This window comes from Alexandromys fortis, unplaced genomic scaffold (genome assembly GCF_014885135.2).
Source record: "Alexandromys fortis isolate MF-2015 unplaced genomic scaffold, M_Fortis_MF-2015_v1.1 scaffold_117, whole genome shotgun sequence".
Lineage (NCBI taxonomy): Eukaryota > Metazoa > Chordata > Mammalia > Rodentia > Cricetidae > Alexandromys > Alexandromys fortis.
The window spans coordinates 4,080,028-4,108,005 of NW_026068015.1; the positions used below are offsets into that span (position 1 = coordinate 4,080,028).

The 27,978-nt window shown below is 42.6% G+C and overlaps 1 protein-coding gene across 1 annotated transcript in view; it reads left to right on the forward strand.

The window, feature by feature from the left end:
- LOC126513774 (glutamate receptor ionotropic, delta-2) overlaps window positions 1–27,321 on the forward strand; it is a 578,836-nt gene extending 551,515 nt beyond the window's left edge. Inside the window, exons 13-14 of the mRNA XM_050162312.1 lie at window positions 23,734–23,974; window positions 26,335–27,321. Of these exons, the coding sequence (XP_050018269.1) occupies window positions 23,734–23,974; window positions 26,335–26,757 (664 nt within the window). The 3' untranslated portion in view covers window positions 26,758–27,321. The remainder of the gene's footprint in view (window positions 1–23,733; window positions 23,975–26,334) is intronic.
- Window positions 27,322–27,978: the final 657 nt, after the last annotated feature.

Here is a 27,978-nt window from a genome sequence, read left to right on the forward strand (position 1 = left end):
GGAGGGAGGGAGGGGGGAGGGAAGGAGGGAGGGAGGGAGGGAGGGAAGGAAGGAGGGACAAGGGAAAGAGAGATGGGGAAGGGAAAGAAGGAGAAAGGAGGGAGGGAGGGAGAGGGAGAGAAAGAGGGAGGAGCAGTAGGGTAGGGAGAGAAGGAGAAAGGAAGAAAAAACTGGCCCTAAAATGTTAACATTTAAAGAACAAAACAAAACAAACATCAACAACAAAAAGAAAGCATAGCTTTCATTGCAAAGAGAAGGAGAGATCGTTTCTTCTAGAGCCAAATATGAATGGCTTGGCCTACAAACGCATGTTTAGATCACCCCAAATTCCATTTTGGTAACAATTTCAGGAAGTTTTACAGTGACTGAACAAGAAAATCCATGAATCAAGACACTCTTTAAATACATTGGTGACACTGTCAGGCAGATTGTTTACAGCAAAGCAGGGAGGCCCTGCTAGTTCCTCAGATGCTACTTGATGACATTCTGGCTTCTTGGTTGACAGAAGACAAGATCTGTCCATACATTCCGAAGTATTTACCAAATAGTCCCAAGGATGTTAGGTCACACACAGATGTGAGGAGTAAACGGCTTTTAGGGGGTGAATGATAGCCTAAGATTATTTGTAATTAGGTTTGAACCTGCCAGCATCCCAACCTTCTAGCCATTGACAGTCTAGTCCTTAGTCCATTATAAGTGCAGCCTCCCTCGCAAAGCGTTCATCCACAACTCTAAGTGATTATAAGGATCTTAACCATGGTTTTAAAACATCTATATCTAAGATCTAGATCTTCAAAGACTTATCTATATATGTCTTTAAGCCAAATTTTATAGATATTGGATATCGACTGTCTGTTTCTAAGCATGCCTTATTTTTTTTCTTTTCTGTTACTTTTAACCCAAAAATTTTTTCAGTGTCTGCTAAAAATGACCTACTCTACTCTTTGCAAGATCTTTTTTGATATGAATCCTGACAAGGGATGAGGAAGAAAACATCCCGCAGGAAAGCAAGCTTACCAGGGATGACCTGTTTTCACACCTGTTAGAGCTGTCAGGTAGTCTTACCAAGTTGGGAGCTGAGTGCTCCCAACATTGCCCAGCACATTCTGCTGTTGGGAAGATGGAGACATACCTCAGCCTCTTCCCCAGGGCTGCCTGGCCTAGTGGTTTTCTTTATTTTATTAAGTCCTTAGATAAACTGAATGACAGTGGTGTTGGCTTCCTTTACTGTCTGCCCTCTGTGACATGTATGTTTTGGGGAGTGGGGTGCATGCAAACATGTGCAGTGAGGTATCAAAAAGATTTCAGTTCTGTCTTATACATTTTCTTTTTTTTTCTATAATGCAAAACCTTTTAGGGAATTGATTAAAAGAAAAGACAGTTGCATAGAGCTTCCTGAATAGAGCAGAAGCCATCATTTACAGAGCTCAGCATTGCCTAGGAAGGAATGCCCACCACGTGATTGCAGAGACATCCCAAGGACAAAATGAAAGCTCAGTGACCCATGGGAAATGATAATCACTGTGGACCTGCAGCTTGAGCCAACCATTTCCCATTTATTTCACTTGAAATCAAATGTGCAAGGAGTTGGGTGGAGGGACCTCAGAGCAGCTGACAACAACACCTGGCCAACTAGCGTCTGTGCTAGCCCCCATGCTTCTGCTCCTACTGTGCTCACTCCTGAGTGTGTCTACACTCTTCTTTGGTCTTGCAAGCACAGAGACTCAGTTCACACTGCCAGCTCCTTTAGGACACCATCCTCCACTGCTTTTGCTGAAATGACTTCAGCCTCCTTATGCAAAAATACCTACTTCTTAACAAACAGGAAAAACAATTTATTTCCCTGGGGGCTTTTTTTGTTGTTCTCTCCACACAAAATGAAGCCAGCAGGGGAGAAAGGCTGTGTCTGTTTACCTTTCTGTCAACTACAGATGCTTTTCTACCTGGTCACATGTCAACAATGCAGCAACTGCTAAAAGTCGCGTAAGTTTGTCAGTCATGGTGATGGGACACCTGAGGGAAACATTTTATTTTATTTATGGTTGTGGCAAGGGGTGTGATGGACTTGCCTGGGGAGGTCAGAGGACAGATCCATGGATTCTATGCTCTCCTGCCTTTACATGCATGCTGGGGATTGAATTCTGGTTGCAAGTTGTGCTGAGCCATCTAACTGGCCCTGAAAGAAACACTTTCAGGAGAAAGGACTTGATTTGACTTGTCGTCTATGGTTAGCTGTCTACACTGTTTCTAGACTTCTAGTGAGGCAGACTATGGTGGTGGATGGATGTAGAAGCAAAGCTGCCTACCTCATGGTGGCCAGAAAGCAGAAGAAGGAGGACAAAGTACCCATTTACAGATATGCCGCCAACAACCCACTTCTTCCAACCAGGACCTCACCCATCCATGAAGTGCCTGTCATCATGATCTAGCCCCACTAGGGAGGACCATGCCTTCAACACATAAGCCTTTTGGAAGTGTGCTTTATACCCAAAACATGATCTAAGCTGCAGATGCATTTAGTGTGTCTGACCTGCTCAGCATCCCAGCTCAGCTGCATGCTACTCTACAGAGATCGTGTCCATCATGATTTTATGGCTGATAGCGAGCCAGACTTTCTGTTTTGAATTTTGACATTTTCATCTATCCATGTACTTCAGGATCCTCTCTCACAATGCAGGCCCACGAAAGTAAGGGCTTGGGAAATGTGAAGCTGGAAGAGCGAAGAAACGTGCTACTGGGGGGGGTGTGGGGGGGGGAGGTGTCAATCTTTCTCAACTGTGCAAATGTTGATGAATGAGAGAGAAGAACGTCGCCAAAGAGGACAATTGTTCCTACGTTACTGACAAGGCACTCAGGAGCTACTGTGAGATCCAGGCCTCAATTACTTACCTTGCTGCTTCTTCCCAGTATGCAGTTTCAAATGCCATCTCAGGAAAGGGCTGGGAATCAAATCCTCATAAACGACAACAGTGTTCCCATCATGCCCATCTGTTGGTCTGCCGCTGGCACCTGCAAGAAGAGTTGAGGATTCATGTTTAAACCTCTGCTGGTTTTGTTTTCATACATTTTCTTGTCGGCGAATAAACTTCTTTATTCCTCTCATTTCTCCACATCACGGTCTGGTGCTGCAGTGGGTCCCCCACGGTTCTGGGTGGTACTGCTTCTTGGAGGAAAGGTTTGTGTGGCGATATTGATTACAGCTCTTGTGGGAAGGACAGTGATTTACACACTGCTCCCTGTGACTGGGAACTAGCTGCACATCGACAAGGCCATCCTCTCTTTCAATAAGGGCTCCAGCAGCAGAGCTGACTGCAATGAAATGAGAGCATCCTTGCCCCAAATCACGTTCTATTCCTCCAGCCATACCTGGGTCACTGACGGTCAGCGAAGACATGGTCAGGAGCACACTAAGTGGTGATGCTGAAATTGAGACTGCTCCAAAGTTCTATCAGGCTCTAGCCCTGGCTTGACCTCCTGAAAGCTTCATTCTGTCACTGTTCTCTGTCCCTGGATTTCTCAGCAGCTTTCCCAATGCACTGAGTTCTGTCTCCACCCACTCAGGCTGCCGTGACAAAACACCACAGACTGATTGACTCGAAAACAGAAGTTGATTCCTCTTGGTTCGGAAGTGAAGATAAAAGTGCTGGTCTATTTGATTCTTTTTCTTTTTTTCTTTTTTCTTTTCTTTTCTTTTCTTTTCTTTTTTTTTTTTTTTTTTTTTTTTTTGTGATTCTTTTTTTTTTTTGTGATTCTTTGACAGGATTTTCTTACCAGTCTCCAGATGGCTGACTTTTTGGTGGTAATTGGGGAGAAATCTTGTCTCATCATGGAGACTCCACAATCATGATCTCACCTGTGTTCTGTTAAAAGGCTCACCTCCCCCCAAAACATCATACTGGGGATAGGGCTCAGCATGAGATTAGGAAGGAAATGATACAACGTTTTATTCAGCTATTCATGGTAGCGCTGTACATTTATTTTTTTAAACAGAATATCAGATTCAAGCACCTGAATTTAGACAGCAATGTAGGTTTGAACTTAACTATTACACAAGCCAGCATTTAGTTCAGAAAATAGAAACTTGAACCCTAGAGGAAGAACTTGGTGTGGTGGCACAGGCCTATAAGCCAGAACTTGTGAAGCAGAAACAGAGGGGTTGAGTTCGAGACCAGCCCTGACTGCCATCACCAAACAGAGACTATCTAGTAAAAAAGTCTAGTCTTCATAATAATCATAAAAATAGCTGGCTATACCAGCTTGTGGTGGTATATACCTTTAATCCCTACACTTAAGAGGCAGAGGCAGGCAGATGTCGGAGTTTGAAGGCAGCCAGGTCTACGGAGTGAGTTCCAGAACAACTAGCACTACACAGAGAAACACTGCCTTGAAAAAGCATTAATGTAAAAAAACTGTTGGACCGACCCCTTTATCTTCATGGCGTGTAAGAGCACCAGTCCATGAAAACAAAGGGGCAGGAGCAATGGCAGAGATTCCTGGATGGCACAAGGACATGACTGAGGTCGCCCTCCAGGAGGTGACTTCATGCATCTGCTCAACTTTATTCCAGAGAAAGAAAATATATAGGATTGGGAAGCCTGAGAACAAATCCTAATTTGCAATAAGTGGCATGGTTCCATCATAAGGTTTCATAGGTGACAGCAGAGTCGCACACTGAAGTCCCTAGTACAAGTCTGCGTTACCGTATGTGCACCAGGGGAGGCTTCTAGCAGGGAACTGAATAGGGTCACACTAGAAATAAATGAGACATCCAGACCTAGAGACAGCTTTCAGATAAGGTCAGTCCTCCAGGCCTAGAGACATTCTCCAGACAAGGGCAGGTAGAGCTGCCAGGTCAGGATAGACCTCTGACCATCAAGACCTCCAAGCAAAAAAATTTCTGGCTTCTACTAAACAGTTGCCTCAGGTTAGAGAGCAAGCTGAGCGGCATGCATGGGCAGCATGGTTGAGACTCAGAGCAGACAAGCTGCTGCTCCAAAAGGTCATGTTACTTAGCCTGCATGTACTCAGGAAGAAGTGAGGAGAGAATTCTATTTTCTCAACTTTAATATTCATGCTCTCAATCGATACATTTTCCTGTCCCAAAATCTATCTTTAAATTATTTCCCTTCCTTTCAATTTCCCAAGCCCTTATCTGTTCCTCACTGTCAAGCCTTGACTTCCCTTTAGTCATCAGTCATTTAATATGCATGCCTTCCATCCTCATGAAAGATTGCAAAAGCTGAATCCATATCTATTTTCTGTCTGTGTGTGCTCCCCAAAACACCTAGCAACAGCCATTGTAGTTTTAGTTTTCTGTCTGAGCACATCCTGATTGTTATCCAAATCATAATTTAAGTTGAAAATGTATTTAGTGCACCGAACCTAGCAAAGACAGCTTATCAACACAGCGTGATGTCAAGTGTTGGTTACGATGCTGATAAGACCACCATGGGGTAAAGGATAGGAGAGGGATGGAACTCAGAAGATGCCGTGGGTTCTGAGATCTGATCTCTCCCAGTACTGTTTGCTACACCTCCCAAGAGTATACCTGAAAGAAGCCTTTGTGCAAGGCTGGACAAAAACAGAACGGAAATGCTGGGGGGTGGAGGGATCATAGGTTAAGAACTATGGCCCATGCTCTCAGGCTATGATTATTGACATTGAATAGCATTCTCTCTTTCTTTCATCAGTGTGTGTGTGTGCGTGTGTGTGTGTGCATGTGTGTGCGTGTGCTATGTGCGTGTGTGGTCAAAGACAACTTCAAGTGTGAATCGTCCCCTTCCACCTTCTTTAAGACAGGATCTCTTGCTCTTTGCTACATATACCAAGCAAATGGCACCTAAGCTTTCAGGCGCTTTGTCTCTGCCTCCTATTTTGCTTTAGGAGCCGTAGTATTACAGACATAGACCACGGTGCCCAGCTTAGAGTGGGTTATGGGGATTTAAATTCACACCCTCACACTTGCATGGCAAGGACTTAACCCCTGATCCACCCTTCTATTTCTTGGATACTCTGCCTAAGGTCTTCATTTAGTGCAGGTTTATGACAAGTTTTCATGTGTGAACTCTGCCGGAGATCCACAGAGCTTGTCAGACCACCACCGAGTCACACTACCACAAACCTTGGTTCTTCAAGTGGCAAATCATTCAGTTCCATGTTTTCATGTCCACTCATTCATGCATAATCCAGGTCATGTGTCCTGGGGTCAGTGGCTCAGCGTCCAAGTCCTTTTTTTCCCATTACACCTATAGGAAATTCCTCCGAAATGCATTCAGTACAATCTTGTAGAGTGCAGCTGCTTACAGGGCACAAGTCAACATGGTGACAAGAGCCACAAATGGGGTTGATTCTCACATGACCTTTGTTGCTATGGTAGCAGGTTCATTTGTTGTACATGGAAGGCCATTCTTTGAGCTAATCTATGTAGCATTGTTTTATTTCAATGATTCTTTATGAGAATGCATTATCCTCTTATTCTTCTCATCTAGAAACAGCACAAAGATCCATTACAATTTACTAACATTATGAGCATTGTGGGATCTGAAATATAACCAAGAATACAAATGGGAAATTTGTAGCCCTTATCAATATTTTAGATCCCTACTTAACCGAGTTGCTTTCATATTTAGTTCACCCAGGTTTTGAACATACCTAAAAAGCTGAGTATCTCTAGTTTAAGGCAGAAAAATGCTATAATTTTCAAATGCCTAGACTGGTGTACACATGGGTATACAGTAGCCACAGATTTACTTTGAATGAAGAAGCCACTTAGTCCCTCTGACAATTGTTATCTGGGCTGAATGTTCTCAATTTTTTAACCAAGCATCTCTCAGGGTTAATGAAGCTTCCTCTAATATGATACAGTAAGTAAACATAGCCATGAACATAGCTTTTCTATTATCATAGAAGGCAGCAAACAGCTCTCTTAAATGTCACAAGAACCATGGGAATCAACATCCCTTTCAGAACAGCGCTGTAGCCACCCACCTCATTTTATCCAGCCACAGAGACATCGGAAAGATGGACTACTACCTCTATATGGATTGCCAAATTTTCTTTCTAATAATCACTGAAAACTTTTTTTCCTGTAAGCAGTCAGCCCTGCTGGTTGAAGAAAATAGATACATTATCTGAGGTAATAGATAAGTCTCATTAAGAAGATGGAATAGACCAATTCCCAGCATATCTCCATGCGTGGGAAAACTAAATTGTGAAGCAGAGCAGTAACACATCAATTATCCTTTCTGCATGGAATTAGATGAGTCTCGCTGCTATTTTATACCACATTATGTAATTTTTTTATAAATAACCATTATATCCAAGTACCTCAGATTGCTACCTTATAAAAAGAGACAGCTGGTATTACTAGCCTACAAGTCAGACTTATTCTTGAAAGTACATAAGGAAAGCAAACATTCCACTCATCATTCACATTCCTACTCAAGAAATACTTATTCACACTAAATGACCAGAGTAAAGGTTTAGTATAAGCTTGAAAGCAAACACTACACCTGATGATACAATTTTAATGAAGATTAGTTCTTATCAACTTCAGTAAAGCTAAATAGCACCATTCAAAATGATGGGCTTTTTTTAACTCCTGGGTTATATAATGATTTTCAATTGATTTACTTTAAGTTTTTAATGTGGTAGCCTCATCAGATATGTGAGATATTTGGGGGAAATTTGATTCCTTTAATAGTGTAAGTATCTTCCCTTACTCTTGCTTATGTGAGTTTTTGTAGGGACTTGTTTTTATAAGGATGTAATAAACAAAGCATATAAACTTCACATCACAGGAATTAAATCAGTAAAAATTTGCATATGGATACTTTGCTAGCTAAAAAAAAAGGATAAAGTTGTGAGTTATTTGCTTTGACATATGGAGCATATAATAAAAAGAAGGCAATGACCAAAGAAATTTTGGGCATGCTATTAGATGACATTCAAAAAGCTCAAGCTGTTTGACTTGTAGACAGTCTACTTTTTAAAGCCAGATTAAATATTAATAGGGAGATGATCATAAATTATAAAGGTTCTGCATCTAAAATCGGTTTCTCCCTAGACATGATTCAGAGAAAGAAGGAAGGAAGTCAGACAGTGATGCTCAGGACAGAGTCTCCTAGTGACAGGAACAACTTAGGCTTCAGTGCTCTGTACTGAAGTCTCACAATCCTTGAACAACAAAGTGCTACAACCACCATAATGCACTACCACACACTGAGGGTCTCACATGGCCAAGAGCTACCTCCCACAAGTTGACATCTGGGAAGCCCAAAATCTAGGTGCCTGGAAGGTAGGTTTCATTGTGTTGGCTCTTTTCTCTGCTTACAGGAAAGTACCACCTTGTTCTGTGAGCTCATGAACTCTGAGTGAAAGAGAGCACAGGTTTTCTGGTGGATTATCCTAGAAGGCACTAATCTCTTCAGATTACGGGAACACCCTTCTGACTTCATTTAACCTTGATAAGATGCACACACACACACACACACACACACACACACACACACAGTTTTAATTCCCATCCATCACAATTTAACTAGGCACTCATGAATTGTGGAAGAACATAAAAATTTGGTCCACAACACTGATACAGTTTTGGAGTAAAAACACAATGCCATGTCTCCCAACACAGAAGGCATGGTCATCTGTCCCCATAATGCCAATTAAACATATGAGTGATGTCTAAAAGCAGAGACAAGATTTCATCAGCACACCCCAAGTAGGGGGTCAGACAGAAAGGCCCAGTGACCACAAGTTTATCTTTTGGGTGCTTACATGATTGCTAGTTTTATTTTTTTTATTTTTTATTTTTCTTGATTTTTATTGAGCTCTACATTTTTCTCTGCTCCCCTCCCTACCTCTCCCCTCTCCTTCAATCCTCTGCCATGGTCCCCATACTCCTAATTTACTCAGGAGATCTTGTCTTTTTCTCCTTCCATGTAGATTAGATCTATGTAAGTCTCTCTTAGTGTCCTCACTGTTGCTAGGTTCTCTGGGATTGTGGTTTGTAGGCTGGTTTTCTTTGCTTTATGTTTAAAAAACACTTATGAGTGAGTAGATGTGATAATTGTCTTTCTGGGTCTGGGTTGCCTCACTCAAAATGATATTTTCTAGTTCCATTCATTTGCCTGCAAAATTCAAGCTTTTTCTGATGTGTAGTACTCCATTGTGTAAATGTACCACATTTTTCTTATCCATTCTTCAGTCAATGGGCATTTAGGTTGTTTCCAGGTTCTGGCTATGACAAACAATGATGCTAAGAATATAGTTGAGCACATGTCTTTGTGGCACGATTGAGTATCCTTTGGATATATACCCAAAAGTGATATTGCTGGGTCTTGAGGAAGGTTGTTTCCTTATTTTCTGAGAAATCATCACGCTGGCATCCAAAGGGGCTGTACCAGCTTGCGTTCCCACCAGCACTGCAGGAATGTTCCCTTTACCCCACAATCTCTCCAATTGCTAGTTTTAAATGGGAGACAAAGGGTCTACATAGCTGTAGAAAAGGCCTTCTGGATCGATGGAGCCATTTTGATTCTTCAGGGTGATCTACAGAGCTTCTTACTCTGCTCATCACTAAAGAGGAAAGATTTGGTTCTCATGAGAGGATAACTTCTCCAGGGTACAGTTACCGAATTTATGCATCATTTCACCTATGTGGTTTCCACTTGCTTAAGAGTAATCAATTTTAATTACATATCTCAAAAGTGTTTATTGATTGATCAGTCCTGTTGTTCCTGAAATCAAAGGTCACTGAAGAGGAAAGTGACTCACAGAAAATGATAAAGAGGCAAAGAGAGTCAGAGAAGGCCAAGATGGAGTTAGTGAGACCAGAATCCAGCACCCTTCTTCAGTACCATGTTACTGAGTGCCACTGTCTTAACACCCATGATTAATCAAGTCAGCAAATATATTCTGTATTGATATAGAAGGGAAGTCTTTATGCTTGGGGTAGGGAGCACCAATCAAAGAGAAAACTGAGGTCTCTGTCCTACAGGAGTTTTCAGTATGGTTAAAATATGAGAGTCACACATGGAAAAACATGGATATCTGCTACCAATAATAATTAACATTGCAGAATACAGGCTACTGACCTTAAGGTTAGTCTGGCAATGTCATACAATAGTGGGGCTTCACCATGAAATGGACAGTGCTCAAAGGCATCTTTTCAGAGAGACCAAATGAGTCCCAAGAGATGTCTTTGGTGGCCCTCCTGTTATTCATCTATTCATTCACCTCTTACTAGGGCATGGGATATGCTCAGAGCTGAAAATGCAGAATAGTAGGTGGCATCACCCTGAAAGAGTTAGCATCTCAAAGAAGAATGACAATGCCAACAAGCTCAAGAGCAATTCTAAAGTCCTTAAAGAAGACACAAGGCTTGCTTCTCCAGCATTAGCCTGATATTTCTCATGTCCACACTAATCCCAGGAATCTCTCTTCAGTTCTTCAGTGCCTTCTTCCTTCTGTGTGTTTTTTTTCCACTGGTTTCTTGGTCCAAATTCTTCCCTTCTCAATTCACATGCCTCTGCCTCTCCAACTCATTCGTCATATCTCATCCTCGATGATCCTTTCTCCAGAAGGTTGTCCCCAGCCTGCCCATCCTTCCAAGCAAGGTGTGTGACCTCTTACACAGTGCCCGCACTGTGCTGTGTCTTTCAGATCCCGTAATCACACTGCAGTGAAATTACACAGTAGCATAATTGCAGGTTAATGTCCAAGAAAGAATTTTTGTTCTGCTTTCTTATTTTGCCCATTTATAGAATCATCATTTGCATATTCAGAATCGTGGTAGGAAAATGTTAGAGACTTTTTCAAATGTCTAAAATGAGAAAGGGTATGCCTAAGGTCTCCTTGAAAAAAGTTTATTTGACTGCCTTAACTCTTTCAAAAATCAAACTCTTTCTCTCATAGTTCTAACAGTGCCAAATGAAGCACAAATTATCCACAAATCTAAGGTATAATTTTTGAAGAGCCCAAAGTAGTACTGTTACTGATGTTCTGAAAGCTAACTGAGACTTTTAATCAAGGACAGAGTTCCTACAAACGGGCCTGGAGCTGGATTTCTTTTCAAGCACACATCAGTAGAGCCTCTAACCTAGAAGATATCATTTGCATCACAAAACAAATCTTGAGTTATCAAGCCAGTCTCTCCAACTGTTCTCCAAATAATGAATTCCTTCTATAGATTGCCATTCCACATGTTGAAAGTTCAATACTTGTGCTCGTGTTAAGGACAGTTTGCTTCTTCAAAAACTCTTCCTGCGTATTCTCTCTATGAGCGCTGTGCTTAAGATACACACCACCATCTTTACTGCATATACATCACACCCTTCCAAATATCATCTTTCTAAAGTTTGTAAGCCAGACCAAAGGATAGGAAAATATTTATAAATACATGCATAATAAATTTGACTTCATGACACATCTTCACAGGCATTTATTTGAAAAGGGGGAGGGATCTGGCATTGCCTGCAGAGTTACTCTGGGCAGGAATGATCACTGCCAGTTTCTCACCGTAAAATGAAAGGAATTTCCCTTTTACCCTGTAACCCAAATACCAGACTGCGCTTAAGGATGTGGTTGACATTTTAAAAGATCACCCAAAGTGTTCTCTTCTCAAATGCAATTATGCCCTCCATCTCGGTGGGAGCCATTGTCTGGGTCTTCTTGGCTCTCTAGCATCTCTCTGTCTAGTTTTCATTATCCTGATTATCTATTCATTTGCTACCCAGCACTCATCTTAGGAAAGATCATGTCTGCCATTTCTATAATGAGTGCTTGACTTTTACTGCCAGCATCAACATATAAAATACATAATAATTAAAGTTCACTAGTCACCAAAGTCTTGAGATCTGTCATATTGCTAATTTGATTTTTCAAACAATTGCTTCTTAGAGCAAGGTTGCTTTTGCCCCTTTAGGTGCTTCAAGACTTGGGGTAAAGAAGATGTCCGCAAAGCAGAGAGATCATGAATGGGCACTATATGTTTCAAAGTTAAAACTCACCCTCAATCAAATAAAGTATATATAAGATCTGATGGTTCTCAGAGAGAACAAAACTTTACTTGGTAACTGAATGAAGTATTTTCTCTAAGTTAAATAATTAAATAATGTAGTTTTCAGAACATCTAAGTGTTATTTAACAAGCAGCATAATTTTTATAGAGGATTGTGTACATGCTAAGGGAGAAAAGTCCTTGAAATGAAAGCCTGAAAAAACACGAGTTAGAAATTTCACAATACATTGTCTTCGATTGGATAAGGACGAGGCTTCAGAGCAGCTCTTCTTTGGACACACTTCCTTGTTTTGATAACATTTTCCAAGTCCCCTAAGTGCCTCATGATAATGAATTCATCTGACGCTTCCTCTAATCGCAAAAGAGATTAATGAGCTCATGTGCTATTCATGTGGCTCTCTGGGGACATCAGCATGTGTTACTAGAAGTGTAATGTTTAGAAATGGATACAGTGGGATGTGTATTAGCCAAGGATGCTAGCAAGAAGATTCTCAGTTAATGAAGAAGCAAGAAATAAAAAGGCCGCTTCCTTTGATGGGGTTCTCTTTCTGAGTAATGGAGGTCGGGAGGATGTGCTCAAACAAAGCACAGCAATCAGAATACAAACAAACCACTTAGCAGTCTCGAGCCTTGGGAAATTTTCTTCATCCTGAGCCTCAGTCTCCTTCACTGTAATATGGGGCCATAGTGAGTGACATCAATGTTACCAATGCTGCTAGTAAGAATAAAGGTGGTGGAACAATCCGACAGCCAAAACAGTCAATAGATCTCATTCCAAACAAGATTGCTTTGAGAAGCATGTCAAACTGGCGTGTATATTTAAAAACACAGGGTCATTGAGCTTGAAGAAAAAGGATACTGCACATTCAAAGTCAACTAGTACTAAAAAGTGAGTCTGCCTAAAGATGATGGCGATGAGGATGGTGGTGGTGATAATCAGGGGTAGAACTGTGGCACAATGGTGGGGAGCAATTGCTGTTCTTCTAACACGGTCGTTCTCAACCTGTGAGTTGTGACCCCTCTGGGGATCGAACAATCCTCTCACATGGGTCAAATATCAGATATCCTATTTTTCAGATATTACATTATGATTCATAACAGTAGCAAAATTACAAATACGGAGTAGCAATGAAATGATTTTATGGTTGGGAGTCACCACTACATGAGGAACCGTATTAGAGGGTCACAGCATTAGGAAGGTTGAGAAGCACAGCTCTAGAGGATCTGAGTTCAGTTCCCAGCACCCAAATGGTTGGCTCATGGTTGCCTATAGCAACAGCTTCAGGTAATTCATCAGTCTATTCTAACTTCCACATGCACTCACATCTGAGTGGGCACACACAAATGCTTTATAAATTCGGCAGTATTTTACTTTTAGTGCACCATTTTGACAATTCTCGATAAAGTTCACATCCACAAGAAAATGAATCCCTCTGAAAGAGATTAAGTTGACAGGTAAGGGCATTAATATTAGTTTCCGAATGAGGAAGCTGGAGTTGACTAAGTTTTGATCAAATTGCCCTTTTTCTAATCTGAAAGTGAAACACCCGATTTGAGGCAACACAGGAGGTGTTTCCTCTGACATAGGACTGTGCCTGCAGCTGTAATTGAGGCTGTAACTTATCAGCCTCCTGAGGGGCCACTTCAGCTGCTGGGCAGGAGGAAAGCATACCATCTTCCGTGCGGGCAGGAATTCTGTACTTCTAGCCAATGCATGTTACTTCTCATGAAGCCTGATTTAAAACATGGTCATCCCTTTTGTTCTAAAAGACCCCACCTTCTCCGCCTCTGCAAGTTCTTGGTCATTCTGTGTCCATTGTTATCGCTCCCCTGGGGTTCTCAGTGGCAGGACAATATCTGTTCATTCTCCTTTGACTTCAAGCTGAAGTTGCCACAGCCTGGAAAATAATTCTGCAGATTCCAGCCAAGAAGCCCACTTGACCCAAATGTGTAAAGCTATCACTCTTCAGTCACACATCGTCCCAATCTCAGGGCAAATGTCATCACAAAACCACAGAAACCCCAACCTGTGTGAGGGACTATACTGCCATCGTTTGTGTATAGTGAATCTCTTTCTCAATCTGTTCAGATACAAAATTAGCACACACTCTCTTGGTCCTCATTTATAGATGCAAGCATGGTAGCACTAATGTTTTAATGTAGTAGCAATGAATATATAGTACATGTGGCCAAAAGAGCACTGGAATAAAGGTCACAAACATTTTCTCTAAGACAGATACTTTCTAGGATGCAACCTTGGGTCTGGATAACAGGGTCAGTGAAATGAGCCTTCCCTGCTCTGAGATTCCCAAACCATGCCAGCAGCCACAGTCAGCAGAATAGATCGGGCTTCTGGGCTGTTCTTACAAATGAAGCCACACGTGTTTACAGCTGACTATGGTGGCATTTACCATGCAAACGCAGGGTTGTTAGTATGACAGAAGCCATATGTTGGTGATATGATCTAGAAGATGATACACACTAACTCATTTTGAAGACAAAAGAAGCTGGTCCCCTTCATGATCTCAAGCAGCCTTGGTAGACAGGACTGAGATGACATCCAGGAAGTGTTATTTAAAAACCCAGTCTAAGCAGGATTTTCTGAAATCACCCTGAAGATCTGGCTTTACTGAGATATTAGATTATATCAGCAAGTATTCTTGCAGCTAATGTTACTAACCAGTCAATGAAAAGCCTTACATAAGAGAAATGATTGGAGGATGTTCATCTCATAAGAAGTTGATGGAATTTGCTGTCACAACTCTGATCTTCGAATTCTAACTGCAGAGATCTGTTTACGGAGCTATTATACTCATCTACTTAGACCTTAATCTTTGAGGAATAATTTTGATCCCAAGGAAGTTTACCGTGTTTTACAGGACAAAAAGGGAAATGAATGAACAGAAGCCCTTGAAATGATTTCTTCTCAGTCCTGGAGAGAAAAATTTCTTAGAAACTTATTGACTGACAGACATTTCTGTCCCGCCCAATCCCACAGCGATTCAGCCCCAAAGAAACACACAAAGGTCTACATTAATCATTAACTGGTTGGCCTAGCAACTCAGGCTTTCTTATTAACTTATTATTACATCTTAAATTAGTCCATAATTCTTGTCTGTGTTAGCCGCACGGCTTGGTACCTTTATCAGTGAGACGTTCTCATCTTGTTTCCTCTGCGTCTGGGTAATGACTACAGGCTGATTCTTTCTTCTTCCCAGATTTCTCCTCTTCTGGTCACCCCACCTCTACTTTCTGCCTTGTCACTTCATCTATACTTCCTGCCTGGCTACTGCCCAATCAGCATTTTATTAAAATACAAGTAATAAATCTTTACATAGTGAAAAAAAAACATTGTCCCACAGCAGAAACGCATCAAATTAGCTTAATGTTGACAGAATTCCACCCTCGTCAGATTTGATGCATACACACACACACATACACACACACACACACACACACACACACAGGAATCCTTACTTAAACTAGTCCTGAATTCCTTAGAAATTAACAACATTAAACATTACCGAGTATTCTAAATATCTTTTTGACAATGCAAAACTCATAAATATGTGCAGACAATTTTTACATATTTAAAATCGCATATTTTATTCTGACCCTAAACTACTTACAAGTTGCCTCACTGCTTCTAAATTGATGAAATATCTGGCAAGTACCATATCATAGAGTTTCTATTTTTATGTAGTTGAAATTCTTTTCCATGAAGATTAGTCAAGAAGTCTGAAGACTTCAGGCACAAGAAAACTAGAAAAGGAAAACTAAACCTGCCCAGAAGTTTTCAACAGTGTGCAGAGGTGGGACAAGGGCCAGGAGGGTCATCTGTTTAAAAGCTACATCCAGGGCAGGGGGAAGGTCTGCCATCTCATCATGTAAGAGATGTGGAGAATGTACCTTGGGTTCATGGACTCCCCACCAGCAGAGGACACCTCCAGAGAGTGGGAAGCCATCAAAAGCTCCATCTTCCTTCCCAGGTCTTCCTTTCTCCTCTTTTTCCCAAGGATGTGAGTGGTATGTCAGAGCTTGTAGATCTGCCTCTCAATCCTGCAGTTAAAGACAGGGAGATATCATGATGGTGCCTGAAGGACAGTCAGAGGCTGAAGTCAGGAGATGAAGGCACAGAGAGACCCTTCCCTTCTAACCTTTAAGAACCCAAGGAGCCTCACTGTGGTGGTTTATGTGAGGATGATCCTCATAGGCTCATATGCTGGAATACTTCATCCCTGGTTGGTGTAACTGTTTGGTAAGAAATAGATAATGTGAGTGGGCTCTGAGGCTTCAAAAGCCCATGCCATTTCCAGTAAAGTATCTCTCTGTCTTGTCCTTGAGGATCAAGATGTGAGCTCTTAAAACACCATAGATACCTGCCTGCTAGATGCACCCATCATGATATACATGGGCTGTAACCATCTGAATTATAGGTCCAAATAGACACTTTCTTTTGTATGTTGCTTTGGTGACCTTAGTGACCTTTTACAGATGTCCAGCTTTTGCAGATTTTAGCCTCAGTCACCAATTCATGTGTAAGGATTGGAACTAGCCTATTATTCCTCAGAGCCAGGCAAGTGAATTCACAGCCAAGAGACCAGCAGCTTCATTTCCAAATGCTATGACAGTGACAACCTCCACAAACCCAGATGCCATGGGGAAAAAAGAGCAAGTAAGAAGGGATAGGGTGTAGCATCTTCTCAACTAGATGGATGTAAATCTAGAGGTGTGTTACATTATTAAAGCCAATTAAATTTTAAATCACACTAAGTTAAATTTAGTTTTATCCACCTACTCAGTGGCCATAGTCCTCAGACCAGTTAAACTATAGAAAAGCTATATTTTCTTTGTATACCCAAATTATAGTATCAACAAATTTATAATCATATACAATTATATTATTTTCTTTAGGGAACACATACAGATAGCCATTCCCTAAGATTCTTAATAAATCCCTGAAAAATGAAAGCACTAGAGAGCCATTCTTTCAGTATTTGTGTGGGAATCGATGTGTGTACAGCAAGCAATATGTTGGAAGACAGACATGAGTTCCAGTCAGTGTAAATCACCAAAAGCATCACTTTATCAGGTCAGCAGTGAGACTGGTGAATGCAGACAATGTGTGGCCTTCCTGTTCTGTGTTAGTATCCTCCACTGTAGAACTGGTGGGGGGGGGGGCAGTGTCTGTCCTTCCTTGCATTATAGGAGTTTATGACTCTAGAAAGTGTGAAACTGGGTTACCAAAGTCACAGGGCAGCTATACGTATAGCCTGACAAAGAATTCTTGCATTTGGTTTAATAACCTTTTTTTTAAATTGTCTCTAGACTCTTTCTTAGTAGAAGTGACTAAGTAAACAAGTGACATCTTTTTTCCTCACTTAACCAGGAAGTTGTATCACAGATGACTCCACAGGAATTTAGCAAAGGGCCTTGATTCCAACGAAACTTGAATGGAGCCTGCAGCCTGCTGTTCTCAAGACAAAATTCTAAGTCCCCCTCGGTGGGTGGAGATTAGCACAGCCCTTTCAGCAACCTCTCACCTTACAAATAGATTAATTTGGAAATCAATTCCTAGTGTAGGTGTTCAAGGTAGAAAGTGATCAATGGGTTAGAGCAGCCTCACACAGAAGTAAAGCTATTATCTTCAAAGTGAGCAAAACCCTTTTTCAGAGCCCTGCCTGAACGTGCTGAATGCTTTTATTTGAATATGAAAGAAGGGCTGTTGGCTTCACAGCCTTCCCCTGGAATTTGCTCGTTTGTATCAACAAAGTACTCAGGCTGAGCTAGAAACCTTTTCAAGCTGAATCTTCCATTTTTTTCTTAGTGAAAATGCAAATGTTTAAACACTAGGAAAACGAAAGAATCGCAGTGTTCTTATCAGTGAATCACTCGCAGATTCTTAATGAAGAAGAACATGCCAGAACAGGCACTCGTTCGTTCGCGCTGGACACGTGCATACGAGCGCGCCAGAGTACACACACACACACACACACACACACACACACACACACACACACGCACGCACGCACGCACGCATGCGCGCTCGCGTACCCACACTGCCAATCTTAACCTAACTTCCAAGCTCTGCTCCCCCTTCACATGCTAAGCAGTGAGGCAGATAGCATGATCCATTGTGTGAGTGTGTGTGGTCTCGTTAATTCTCACTACAATAGCCTTCAAAAGAAAATGTGGTTGTCATCTTCCCGACCTTTCAAATGGCAGGAATTTTTCTCACTGCATTTCAAGAAAAGGTTCCAGCCATCTAATCGTTCATCACAGTCTAGTAGCTAATTTCGTATCTGATAGCTAAGTGCTTAAGGCACAAGTGTCTGCTTCCTGCATTTCAGTCAAGCCCACAGGTAAGCCATAGTTGCAGTCGCAGCACCGACCTGCCCCGCGTGAGCCAATACTGTCACCGTGTGGAACTCGTGCGTATAACAGAAATTCCTGTCTGCCCCAAAAGCCAAAGATTTGGCTACTGTATTCTTGAACTCTCCTGTAGGTGTGCTTTTCAGCTTCGCTTTACAAGAGTCCCGTGAAGATCTGAAAACTGAACCTGGATCTTTATTTTAATGCAAGAATTCATGATGTTTTTTTTTTTTCTTTTTTCCATATTTATTTATTTATTTATTTTTTGAAAAAAAAGAAAACAAACTATCATTTTTCATTATAGATATCAATCCAAGTTCCCTCACCCTCCTCTCCTCCCATTCCTCCACATACCCCTCACAGCATTCGCTTCCACTCTTCTGAGAGGATGAGTAAGGCACACACACTGCTTTGGGAAAGGTCCCACGCCCTCCCTACTATATCTAGGCTGTAAGGAAGAACGTTATAGTCTACTAAGCTTGCTCCCACTGGTACTTAGGAGAAAAAAAAAAAAACAAACTCTTTTTAAATGATAAAGAGCTATGGTGAGATGCTCATGGAACTCCAAGAACCATTAAATTTAATAGCAAGGTCGTGCAGAATTCCAGGACTAGATGACGCTTTCAGTGCCCCACAGAGTTCTACCCCAAGCCATTCTGTATCCCCCAGAATGTGGTTTAGACGACTGAGAGTATAGCTGGAGTGTGACTGGAGACGGCTAAGGCCCAGTTTCTCTCCATTCCTTCCCCTCCCTCCTTCTTCCCTCCCTTCCTCCCTCCCCTTTCACTACAGTGCCTTAGCTACCTGAGCTGTGTAATTATGAGAGAGAACTCTGCGGCTTTGCAGAGTTTGAAGGCTCCAGAGAGACTATTCCATTCTTCCCTACTGTGTGAACTTCTAGCACCTAGCTACATGAACTTCAAACTCTACAACTAAAGTCTTCCAGTTTACTGCATCTAGTTCCTATTAGAATTGGAATGTGTGCAGCTGGGCAGTGGTGGCACAGGCCTTTAATTCCAGCACTCGGGGAGGCAGAGGCAGGCGGATCTCCGTGAGCTCAAGGTCAGCCTGATTTACAGAACGAGTTGCAGGACCAGCTCAATAGCTACTGAGAAACCCTGTCTCAAAGAACTAAAAAAAAAAAAAAAGAAAAGAAAAAGAAAAAGAAAAAAAAGAAAGAAAGAATTGGAATGTGTGCAATATAATTTGTATGGTTCAATGCTTGCTTTTAAGTAAAAATATTCTTCATATATTTAAAAAAAAGAAGCAGAATAAGTAAATGAAGCACAGAGGTTTCAGCAAGGATTAAGGAAAGTGGAGAGGATGTAATCCTATCCCGGGTGAATGAAAGAAAAAAGCGACACAGAATGAAGTCACTGGAAGGGCAGCCTTGCTGTGTGCCAGGCTGTTCTGCCTGAATGTGCAGTCGTGGTGGAGAATAAATTGTGTGCACAAGGAATGCTTGGCATGAGTCTCTCTTGAAATATTTATTAAATGGATGGATAGATTCATAGGAAATGGAATAAATTATAAAACAGCCTCAGTGATGAGGAAAAAGGAGGATGTGAGGGCAGGCTTCCCTTAGGAGATGCTGTGCTGGGCATATTTGATTAGTAGCCACCAGGGCAACAGGGAGAAGGCGAGTGGGCTTTCTAGAGAGGGAATCTCCTGGTAGTCACTAGCCACAGGCAGCTGGGAAGGAAGGTAAGGTCTGTATCACATCTTGCAGATACTGACCAGGGTGGCAGTGAAGGGGAGGCTGCAGTTCTGAGTCGTCTGTATCCATGTGCCTACAGAATCATCAAACTTCAGGTCATAAATATCCTGAAAAGGAGAAATGCATCTGGACTGAACTCGTGAAGTCTTTATTTTTCTTGTAACCTTTCCTTAAACAGAACAGCATAGCAACTATTCAGATTGACGTGTGATATTTACATAATCGGAAGATGAACAGCATGAGGGCGGGTATGTGGGTCACGTTTCTGTTACTGAGATAAAATACCATGACCAAAGGATGGAAGAGATTATTTGGTTCAAAGTTGCTGAGGGTTAAGAGTCCATGATGGCAGAGAGGCAGGCAGCAAGTAGAAGGCGTGTAGAGCCAGAGTAGAAAGCTGAGCGCTCCCACCCTTAACTGTAAGTACAAAGCAGAAAGAGTGGACTAAAGAACGGGATGAGTCTTTACCTCTCAAAATTCATCTCCAGTGGCATACTTCCTCCAGTAAGGCGAGACCTTTTAAACTTCCCTAACAGAGTCTCCAAATGGGGATCAAGTGTTCCAATGCGTAAGCCTACTGGGTACATTTTCATTCAAAGCACTACAGATGGTGTGTGTCAGGGGAGGGACTGTTCCGTGTAACCAGCTTGTCATCTTATTTAAGTAACTTAAGTTTCCACCAACTTTGGTATTTACTGGGGGAGTCTTAGGAGTATTCTCCGCACATGCTGAGGTCAACTCTATTCTCATCGAGGAAATGTTGCTGCACCTTCCTTTTATATGTCATTATACACTCAATTTTAAACAAAATTCTTTCTTCAAAGTTAACTGAAGTTTTCTTATAGGAGATCTTAGGATGCTCTGACAAGTCCATGCCTTTCAATAAGCAAATTCCTAAAGGACACTGCGTTGTTTCTATTATGATGCAACGAACCCTTAGATGAGAGCTGAGCTATTAGCAGAAACTCAAGTGTTCAATACAATATTGTCTGCTATAAGCAAAGGTACAGCAGATCCCTAGAAATTCTTCTTTCCTGTGAGGAAAGGGGGGGGGGCACTCAGACAGATGTTTGCACACAAGCATGAAAGCCAATGTCATTCTTCCCAAGACATCATCTAAAATATTTTGAGACAAGGTCTCTCTCTTTGCCTGGAACTTGCCTAGTTGACTAAAATGACTGGCCAAAGAGCCCTGTAGGGATAAGTCCAGCCCCTTAGGGGGCGTGTTCTCCTCGAGCTAATGTTTACCTATAAATCTGGCAAGCATACTCCCAGCCGCCCCTTCTGCTTTCCTGGTCTCCGCAGGAATGGTAGTTCTGTAAGTCTATTTCCCCATTAAAGCTGTATATATTTTTACAATCTGTCTGCTTTCATTTACGCCGTTACAGAGCCCCAAGCCTCTACCTGTCTCCACCTATCCAACTGCTGCCACTATGCCTGGCTTTCATAGATTCTGGGGATCAAACCAGCTCTTGTGCTTACACAGTTAATGTGCTTACACATTAACTAAGTCACTGCCTCAGCAGCTATAATTTATTTATTAACCTTACACAACTAAACCTCAAAAATGGCTTCTTCATGGTATCAACATCTTTTTTTGTTTGTTTGTTTTTGTTTTTCGAAACAGGGTTTCTCTCTAGGTTTGGAGTCTGTCCTGGAGCTAGCAGACCAGGTTGGCCTCGAACTCACAGAGATTCACCTGCCTCTGACCCCCAAGTGCTGGGACTAAAGGCATCACCGCCTGGCAGGTCAAGCACAAATCATTGATAACATAATTATGTATTTGGATGAGCTTAACCTCTGCCAGCAATTGCCACAAAGTATGCTTTGTGGGCTCCTTAAACTAGAGTTCTAAAGCGCATTGGCTTTCGTGGAAAGGAACAACGAGGGGAGCAGAATGAAAATAGGCTGAGGGAGGCTGAGCTACACAGGACCATAAGGCTCTCTTGGGTCTATTTGGACACTTACTAAGCTGATGTCATAGAAGTCTCCAAGAGGGTATCACAGTTCATGACCACGGGGTTCTTTCCTCATGAAGGCCTTGTAGGTGTTTGTGTCTGGCGGAATGCACTTTGGGGAATTCTGAAGGCATAGATGGTGACAATTTACAGTCATATCCATGGATTGCAGAAGAAGAGGGAAGCAATGTTTGCCCTGGGGCACTGTGGGAGGTGATGGGAATGTAGGCTCACCCATCCTCTGTAGCCCCAAGCCACTCGCATCCCTACCTCAGGCGAGCTGTGGACCTTACCTCCAGTGCCCAAACCATTGTCTTGGTCATGTTGTTATTGCCCGGGCATGCAGGCTTAAGATAGGAAGAAAAGTGGGTGATTCACCCCTAGACTGGCTGAGTTCCTCTAAGATTTTAAAATCCTCATCCCAGAAGAAGCCATGATCCAGTGCCAGAGCACAAATATAAGACCACATATCCAAAGTTTACTTATATAAAAATTATATATCTAGCCAAAGCTGATGGCTCTGTCCTACCCTTACCTTGGCAAACATATCTGACCAATATATCTTGGCAAATATCTCTATGATCTCCAGGAGGTTAGATTCAAGTGACTTATTCATAAGTAGCTGGGAGGTTTGCAGAGATGCCACATCTCCAGGAAAACCACTGGGTTTCTCCCTCTCGACTCCAAAGCTGGTGGCCAGGGAAGAGTGTGCAGCAAGAATGGTGTGCCCTCAGGAACCTCTGCTCTGTCCCCACTAGTCCCAATTGGTGCCCTGGAGGCCACTGGTGTCCTTGCAGCTGGCTCTCAGGACAGCCCGGAGAATGAATTGAAATACCCTGGGGGATGCTAAGGGTCTGGGCCAGGAACCGCTAAAGCTGCTCTGGCTTTGGGGATACATGGCCCCTGCAGAGGCTCCAGCACTTGGCAGGCCAGGTGTCTAAGCAGAATTTGGGAGGAGGGGCTGATTCCTCTGTGTGGATTGCACTGTGTAGTTTTCATAGCTTCTGTTTCTGGTTGAATTCAAGCACCTCAGGTCCCTTTGACCTACCGTTTTTTCCTCCCAAAGGTAGGTTACTTCCCCTTTGGCATTAAAAGGAAAAGTGCATCCGTTGTGTGAAGAAATGAAAATGATGTATTTTATCAACTTCAAAACTTGTCCCAAGGCCTTCTCCCAGACCATGATAAATAATAGAGGTTTTATTTTCATTGAATTCCTGTGTGGACAGCACGTGCTGGGTCACATTGCACCAGTATGTGGCTAGAAGCAGCTAAGGGCCCTTCAAAGCAGCATCGTGGTCCAGAGCTGCGTTCTCTGGCAGGAAGGACAGAGCTGCAGCAGTGTCGGAACCCACGGGAACAGCCCCTCCCAAATGTGATTTTAAAATGTACTACAACGAATGGGGCGGGGCCACTGGCGTTCCTGTGAGAGCAAAATAAGAGACGGGAGGGAGAGACCGAAAAAGGAGGGCAAAGTAGAAGAAAATTCCCTCTACACAAATGTCACAGGATCAAAACACTCATGGTTTTGGCTTTGCAGTACTCTTCCGACAAACTGCTCTAGTGAGCTAGGCTGGCCATCTTTAGATGGGAAGTCATGATCGCTCAGGTTGTAGACAGGGCAGTCACCCTGGCTACAATCACATGCGCTGTGTTCTCCACCCCTAGGATCCTGGAACTGCAGCAGAGTGGAGACATGGACATCCTGAAGCACAAGTGGTGGCCTAAGAATGGCCAGTGTGACCTGTACTCCTCAGTAGATGCGAAGCAGAAGGGAGGAGCCCTGGACATCAAGAGCCTGGCCGGCGTATTCTGCATCCTGGCCGCAGGGATCGTGCTCTCCTGCCTCATAGCGGTGCTGGAGACGTGGTGGAGCAGGAGGAAGGGCTCACGGGTCCCATCCAAAGAGGTACTTGAACTTGTGCCCCAACTAGAGCTGCCAAACATTCAGTGGCTGCATTTCCAGGGAGGAAAGGGTAATAGCAATTGCTTTTTATGATTTCTTTGAAGATTCCAAACAAGCACGTGGCAAGGCAATGCCAGTTCCCATTTAGAACATTCAGGGTGAATAAAGAGCAAGGGGCAGTGTCTGTGAGGCCGACAATTTCATATTCTATAGCAGGCTCTGAAATTCTGAGTCGTGGCCTACATACTAATGATCCAGCAAGGCTGTAGTTCCCTTGACCCAGTTCTCAAAAATACTTAATAGTTTCTGTCGATTCCTTAAGTTGAAGTTAAGCCTGTGTTTTAAAGTCTGGGCATAAAAGGCCCTGGCATGATGCTTTCTCTTCACCATTAGGCCCTACTTCCTATCTGTGTGTGAAGATCTGAAGAAATGATGACTGTGTGTCTGGGGCTCTCCCGGGAGCCCACGGTGCCAAATTCACATGGGGAATCCTTCTGAGTTCTGTTTATCTCCCTGACTATGTCATCAGCTTAACGCCAGGGCCATGTTCCAGTTTGTACAGCTGTGCAGAATCATACATAGTAACTCAGAGAAAACAGCATGTGAAGGAAATTCATGAAAACATGAACATTTAAAAAGAGAGAGAGAGACAACAGCACTTGGCTCGTTAATCTTAAAGGAGTTGGTGTGAAAAAGACATTGAGTTTATTCAGTGGTTTCATTTGAGGGGCCGTTTCAACAAAAGTTTTAAACTTTCTGCCCAGAGCTTGGCTGACGGATGCCCAAGGCAGTTCACAGAGAATGGGCTTTGATGTACGAAGAAAAATGACCTCTCATTTGTATCTGCATGTCTGCGCGGCAGTGTTTGTCTTTCGAACATCCCTCTCTATGTAGTCTAAGGATCCTCGTAGCTCCTTAGATGCAAAGTAGCATCAGTACCGTTTGTAAGAACGGCTTCGCTTTCCTTGCTTCTTACCTGTGTGGGTGATTGTACCCAACCCCACGATGTGGAGACAGGATTAAAAGCTAATCAGGTTTATCGCCATGCCGTCTTTGTAGAGTAAGTACGCATTGGTATCTCTGCTGCCATCAATCCAAAGCAAAAGGCCACATTAATGCAGATTGTAGCTGAGACTCGATGCTCTGCATACTCTGGAAATGAGGGGCTCCTGGGCTTCTATTTTTGAATTACTACAGAAGATATTAAATGTTTGCATTGTTACAGCTGTTGATGGATGTCTAGATTACAGTTGCCGTGGGAACCATAAAATTATACGTCTCAACCTTCTGAAGTCTCGGTGATAATACTGCATTAATGGATTTTTAATGGATTTTTAAATGAGAAAGGAGAAGGGAACGCAGGGCTGTGCATTCCGGCAGGCTTCGCTGCAGAGTGCTGCACACACGGCGGGAAAACGCATACCCTATTCCAACTCCCGATGGCCATTCCAGGTTCTGGGCACAAACATCTTCTCCTCTTATGATTAACGGACATTTTTATAACCTCATAAATTTAGTTTATTGACCTTAGCTGTAAATAAGTCTGATCACAGAGAACATTTTATTTATTCTCAATTCTATTTTTTCAACCATGAAGGGTTTAGTGGGTAGGATTTCTCTCTAAAACTCTGAGGCTTTACTGCCTTTTAAAAATAAATAAATAGAACTTCTTGCAAGCACACCACCCACTTAACATAAAACTGACCTGCAGTTAAAGCCCCTTATTCACACGTCCTGACCTCACAGTTGCCAGGTTCAGGTGCTGGGTATCACATGCTGTCCCTGTCATGGAGAAGTCTCTCTAGTGCTGACTCTTTCTAAGAATCCTTATAACCCTGGGCTGCAAGAAACAACACCTTGTTTGTTAGTCATTGACATATTAGTGCAAAGAAACACATATCTCTCTCATCTAAGGACAGAAAATTAAGGTTAGGCCTAAGGGATAGAAAGAGTTAAAAAAAGAAAAAAAAGAATCCATCTGGAATGAGACTCTGAAAGAGGAAGCATGCACCAGAAAGGGGTGGCAGGGGTTGAGGGAAGTCTCCAGAATCAGACCTTCTGCTCGTGTCTCTGCCTGAGCCTGTCCCGCGTCTTTGTAGCTGCATGCGACACGTGCTCATTTTAAAGCTCTGGCTGCAAAGGAAGTATTTTCTATAGTTACTTTATCTCAAAGCCCTGTAAGGATTCCCAGAAACTAGAACAGTGCCTGGCTCGTGCTGGGGGCCCAGTCAATGTCTGTTAAGCAAATATGCCCCACAGTTCAGTTAATTACATGTTTGCTGAACGACTTTTTTTTAATTTTTTTTTTAATCCGTGCAAGCTAGTACTGATGAGACCCTTATTTTCTTTTTCTTCATCTCCAGGATGACAAGGAAATTGACCTGGAGCACCTCCATAGGCGTGTAAATAGCTTGTGCACAGATGACGACAGCCCCCATAAACAGTTTTCCACCTCGTCAATTGACTTGACCCCTCTGGACATTGACACTTTGCCGACACGACAAGCCCTGGAGCAGATCAGTGATTTCAGAAACACTCACATCACCACCACCACATTCATCCCAGAGCAGATCCAGACTCTTAGCCGCACGCTCTCAGCCAAGGCTGCCTCTGGCTTCGCTTTCGGCAGTGTGCCGGAGCACCGAACTGGCCCTTTTAGGCACAGGGCTCCTAACGGGGGCTTTTTCAGGAGTCCTATCAAAACAATGTCATCTATTCCTTATCAGCCTACTCCCACCCTGGGGCTCAATCTGGGCAATGACCCTGACAGAGGCACGTCCATATGAGCAGCAGACAGCTCCGCCTACCCTAGGACTCCCCCCAAAGGAGCAACTGTAATGTGGGACTAACATGGATGTGACGTTCTATTTAAAAGAAATCAGGATAATTAGTAACAATTCTAGTTCTTTTTCCTCACGCCCTTCCCTGCTCTGTTGCCTTTTCTCTCTCTCTTTCTCCTTCTCTGTCTACCACCCTCCACTTTTTTTTTTCATTACTCAACTTGTTCCCCACGAATATAGTATTCTAGGATCCTAATTAGTCCGCTTCTCATATACTGTACTTCAAGACTAGGGCACGAGCGCTGGGTCACTGAGAGCACTCGCAGGGTTGGCTCTGCACACAGGGCTCCCACGTCCCATTCCTCTGTTTGGAAACCTCAATTGCAATAACTTGAGTCTTTCTCCATCTTCAGCTGCATCCATACAATTCTCCACTGTTGTCAAGCGTCCTTTAATTGTGGACCAGAGGCAACCCCTGCAGTGTCTGGGAAATGATTTGAAGACCATTCAGGCCACGCAATACGAGAATGCAGTTTAGGAGGATTACAAAAAAAAAAAAAAAAAAAGCCATTTATACGCCAGTCAAGACTACAGTCAAAATCCCCCTTGCACTGCAGCAGGTGCATGCCCCCTTCATGCGATTGTACAGTATTCACACTTTCTCTTATGTACAGTAAACTTTACCTTATGGCAAAGGCCTTTATTGTGTTAAATAACTTAGTATCTCATATATACATATATATGCACCTATATAATGTGTATATATATAAATGCAGCCATTGCTATTGCAATTCATTTAATAAAAGCTTTAGTTTAAAAACCAAGCATTGTGTACAGGAGCTATGAGAGCGCAGGAGGCCTTTTCAGGCAGAAAAGCAGGTTGCTTTAATGTCATTCTGACCTGCGTTGTTTGCCAAGAGACTATTTTATAATTTTGTTATTAAAACATCCAGGGTGATTTCATCTTTGTTCCTAGATGTACTCATTTGAATAGGTTTTGCATTCATTACTCCGCAGTGTAGAAAGCTAACCTTGATAATTTTACCTTTTGTTAATTATCTAAATGGGAAATGCCATTAGCTGAACCTTACACACAGCACACAGAGCAGAGTTTAACCATAGATCATTGTAGGTTCAAAGGCCCCTTCCGAAACTGCGAGCCCATCAGTGTAACTGTAGCTAGGGAGGAGGGGAAGCCCCGCAAGTGTCGATGTGGCCTTATTTGCT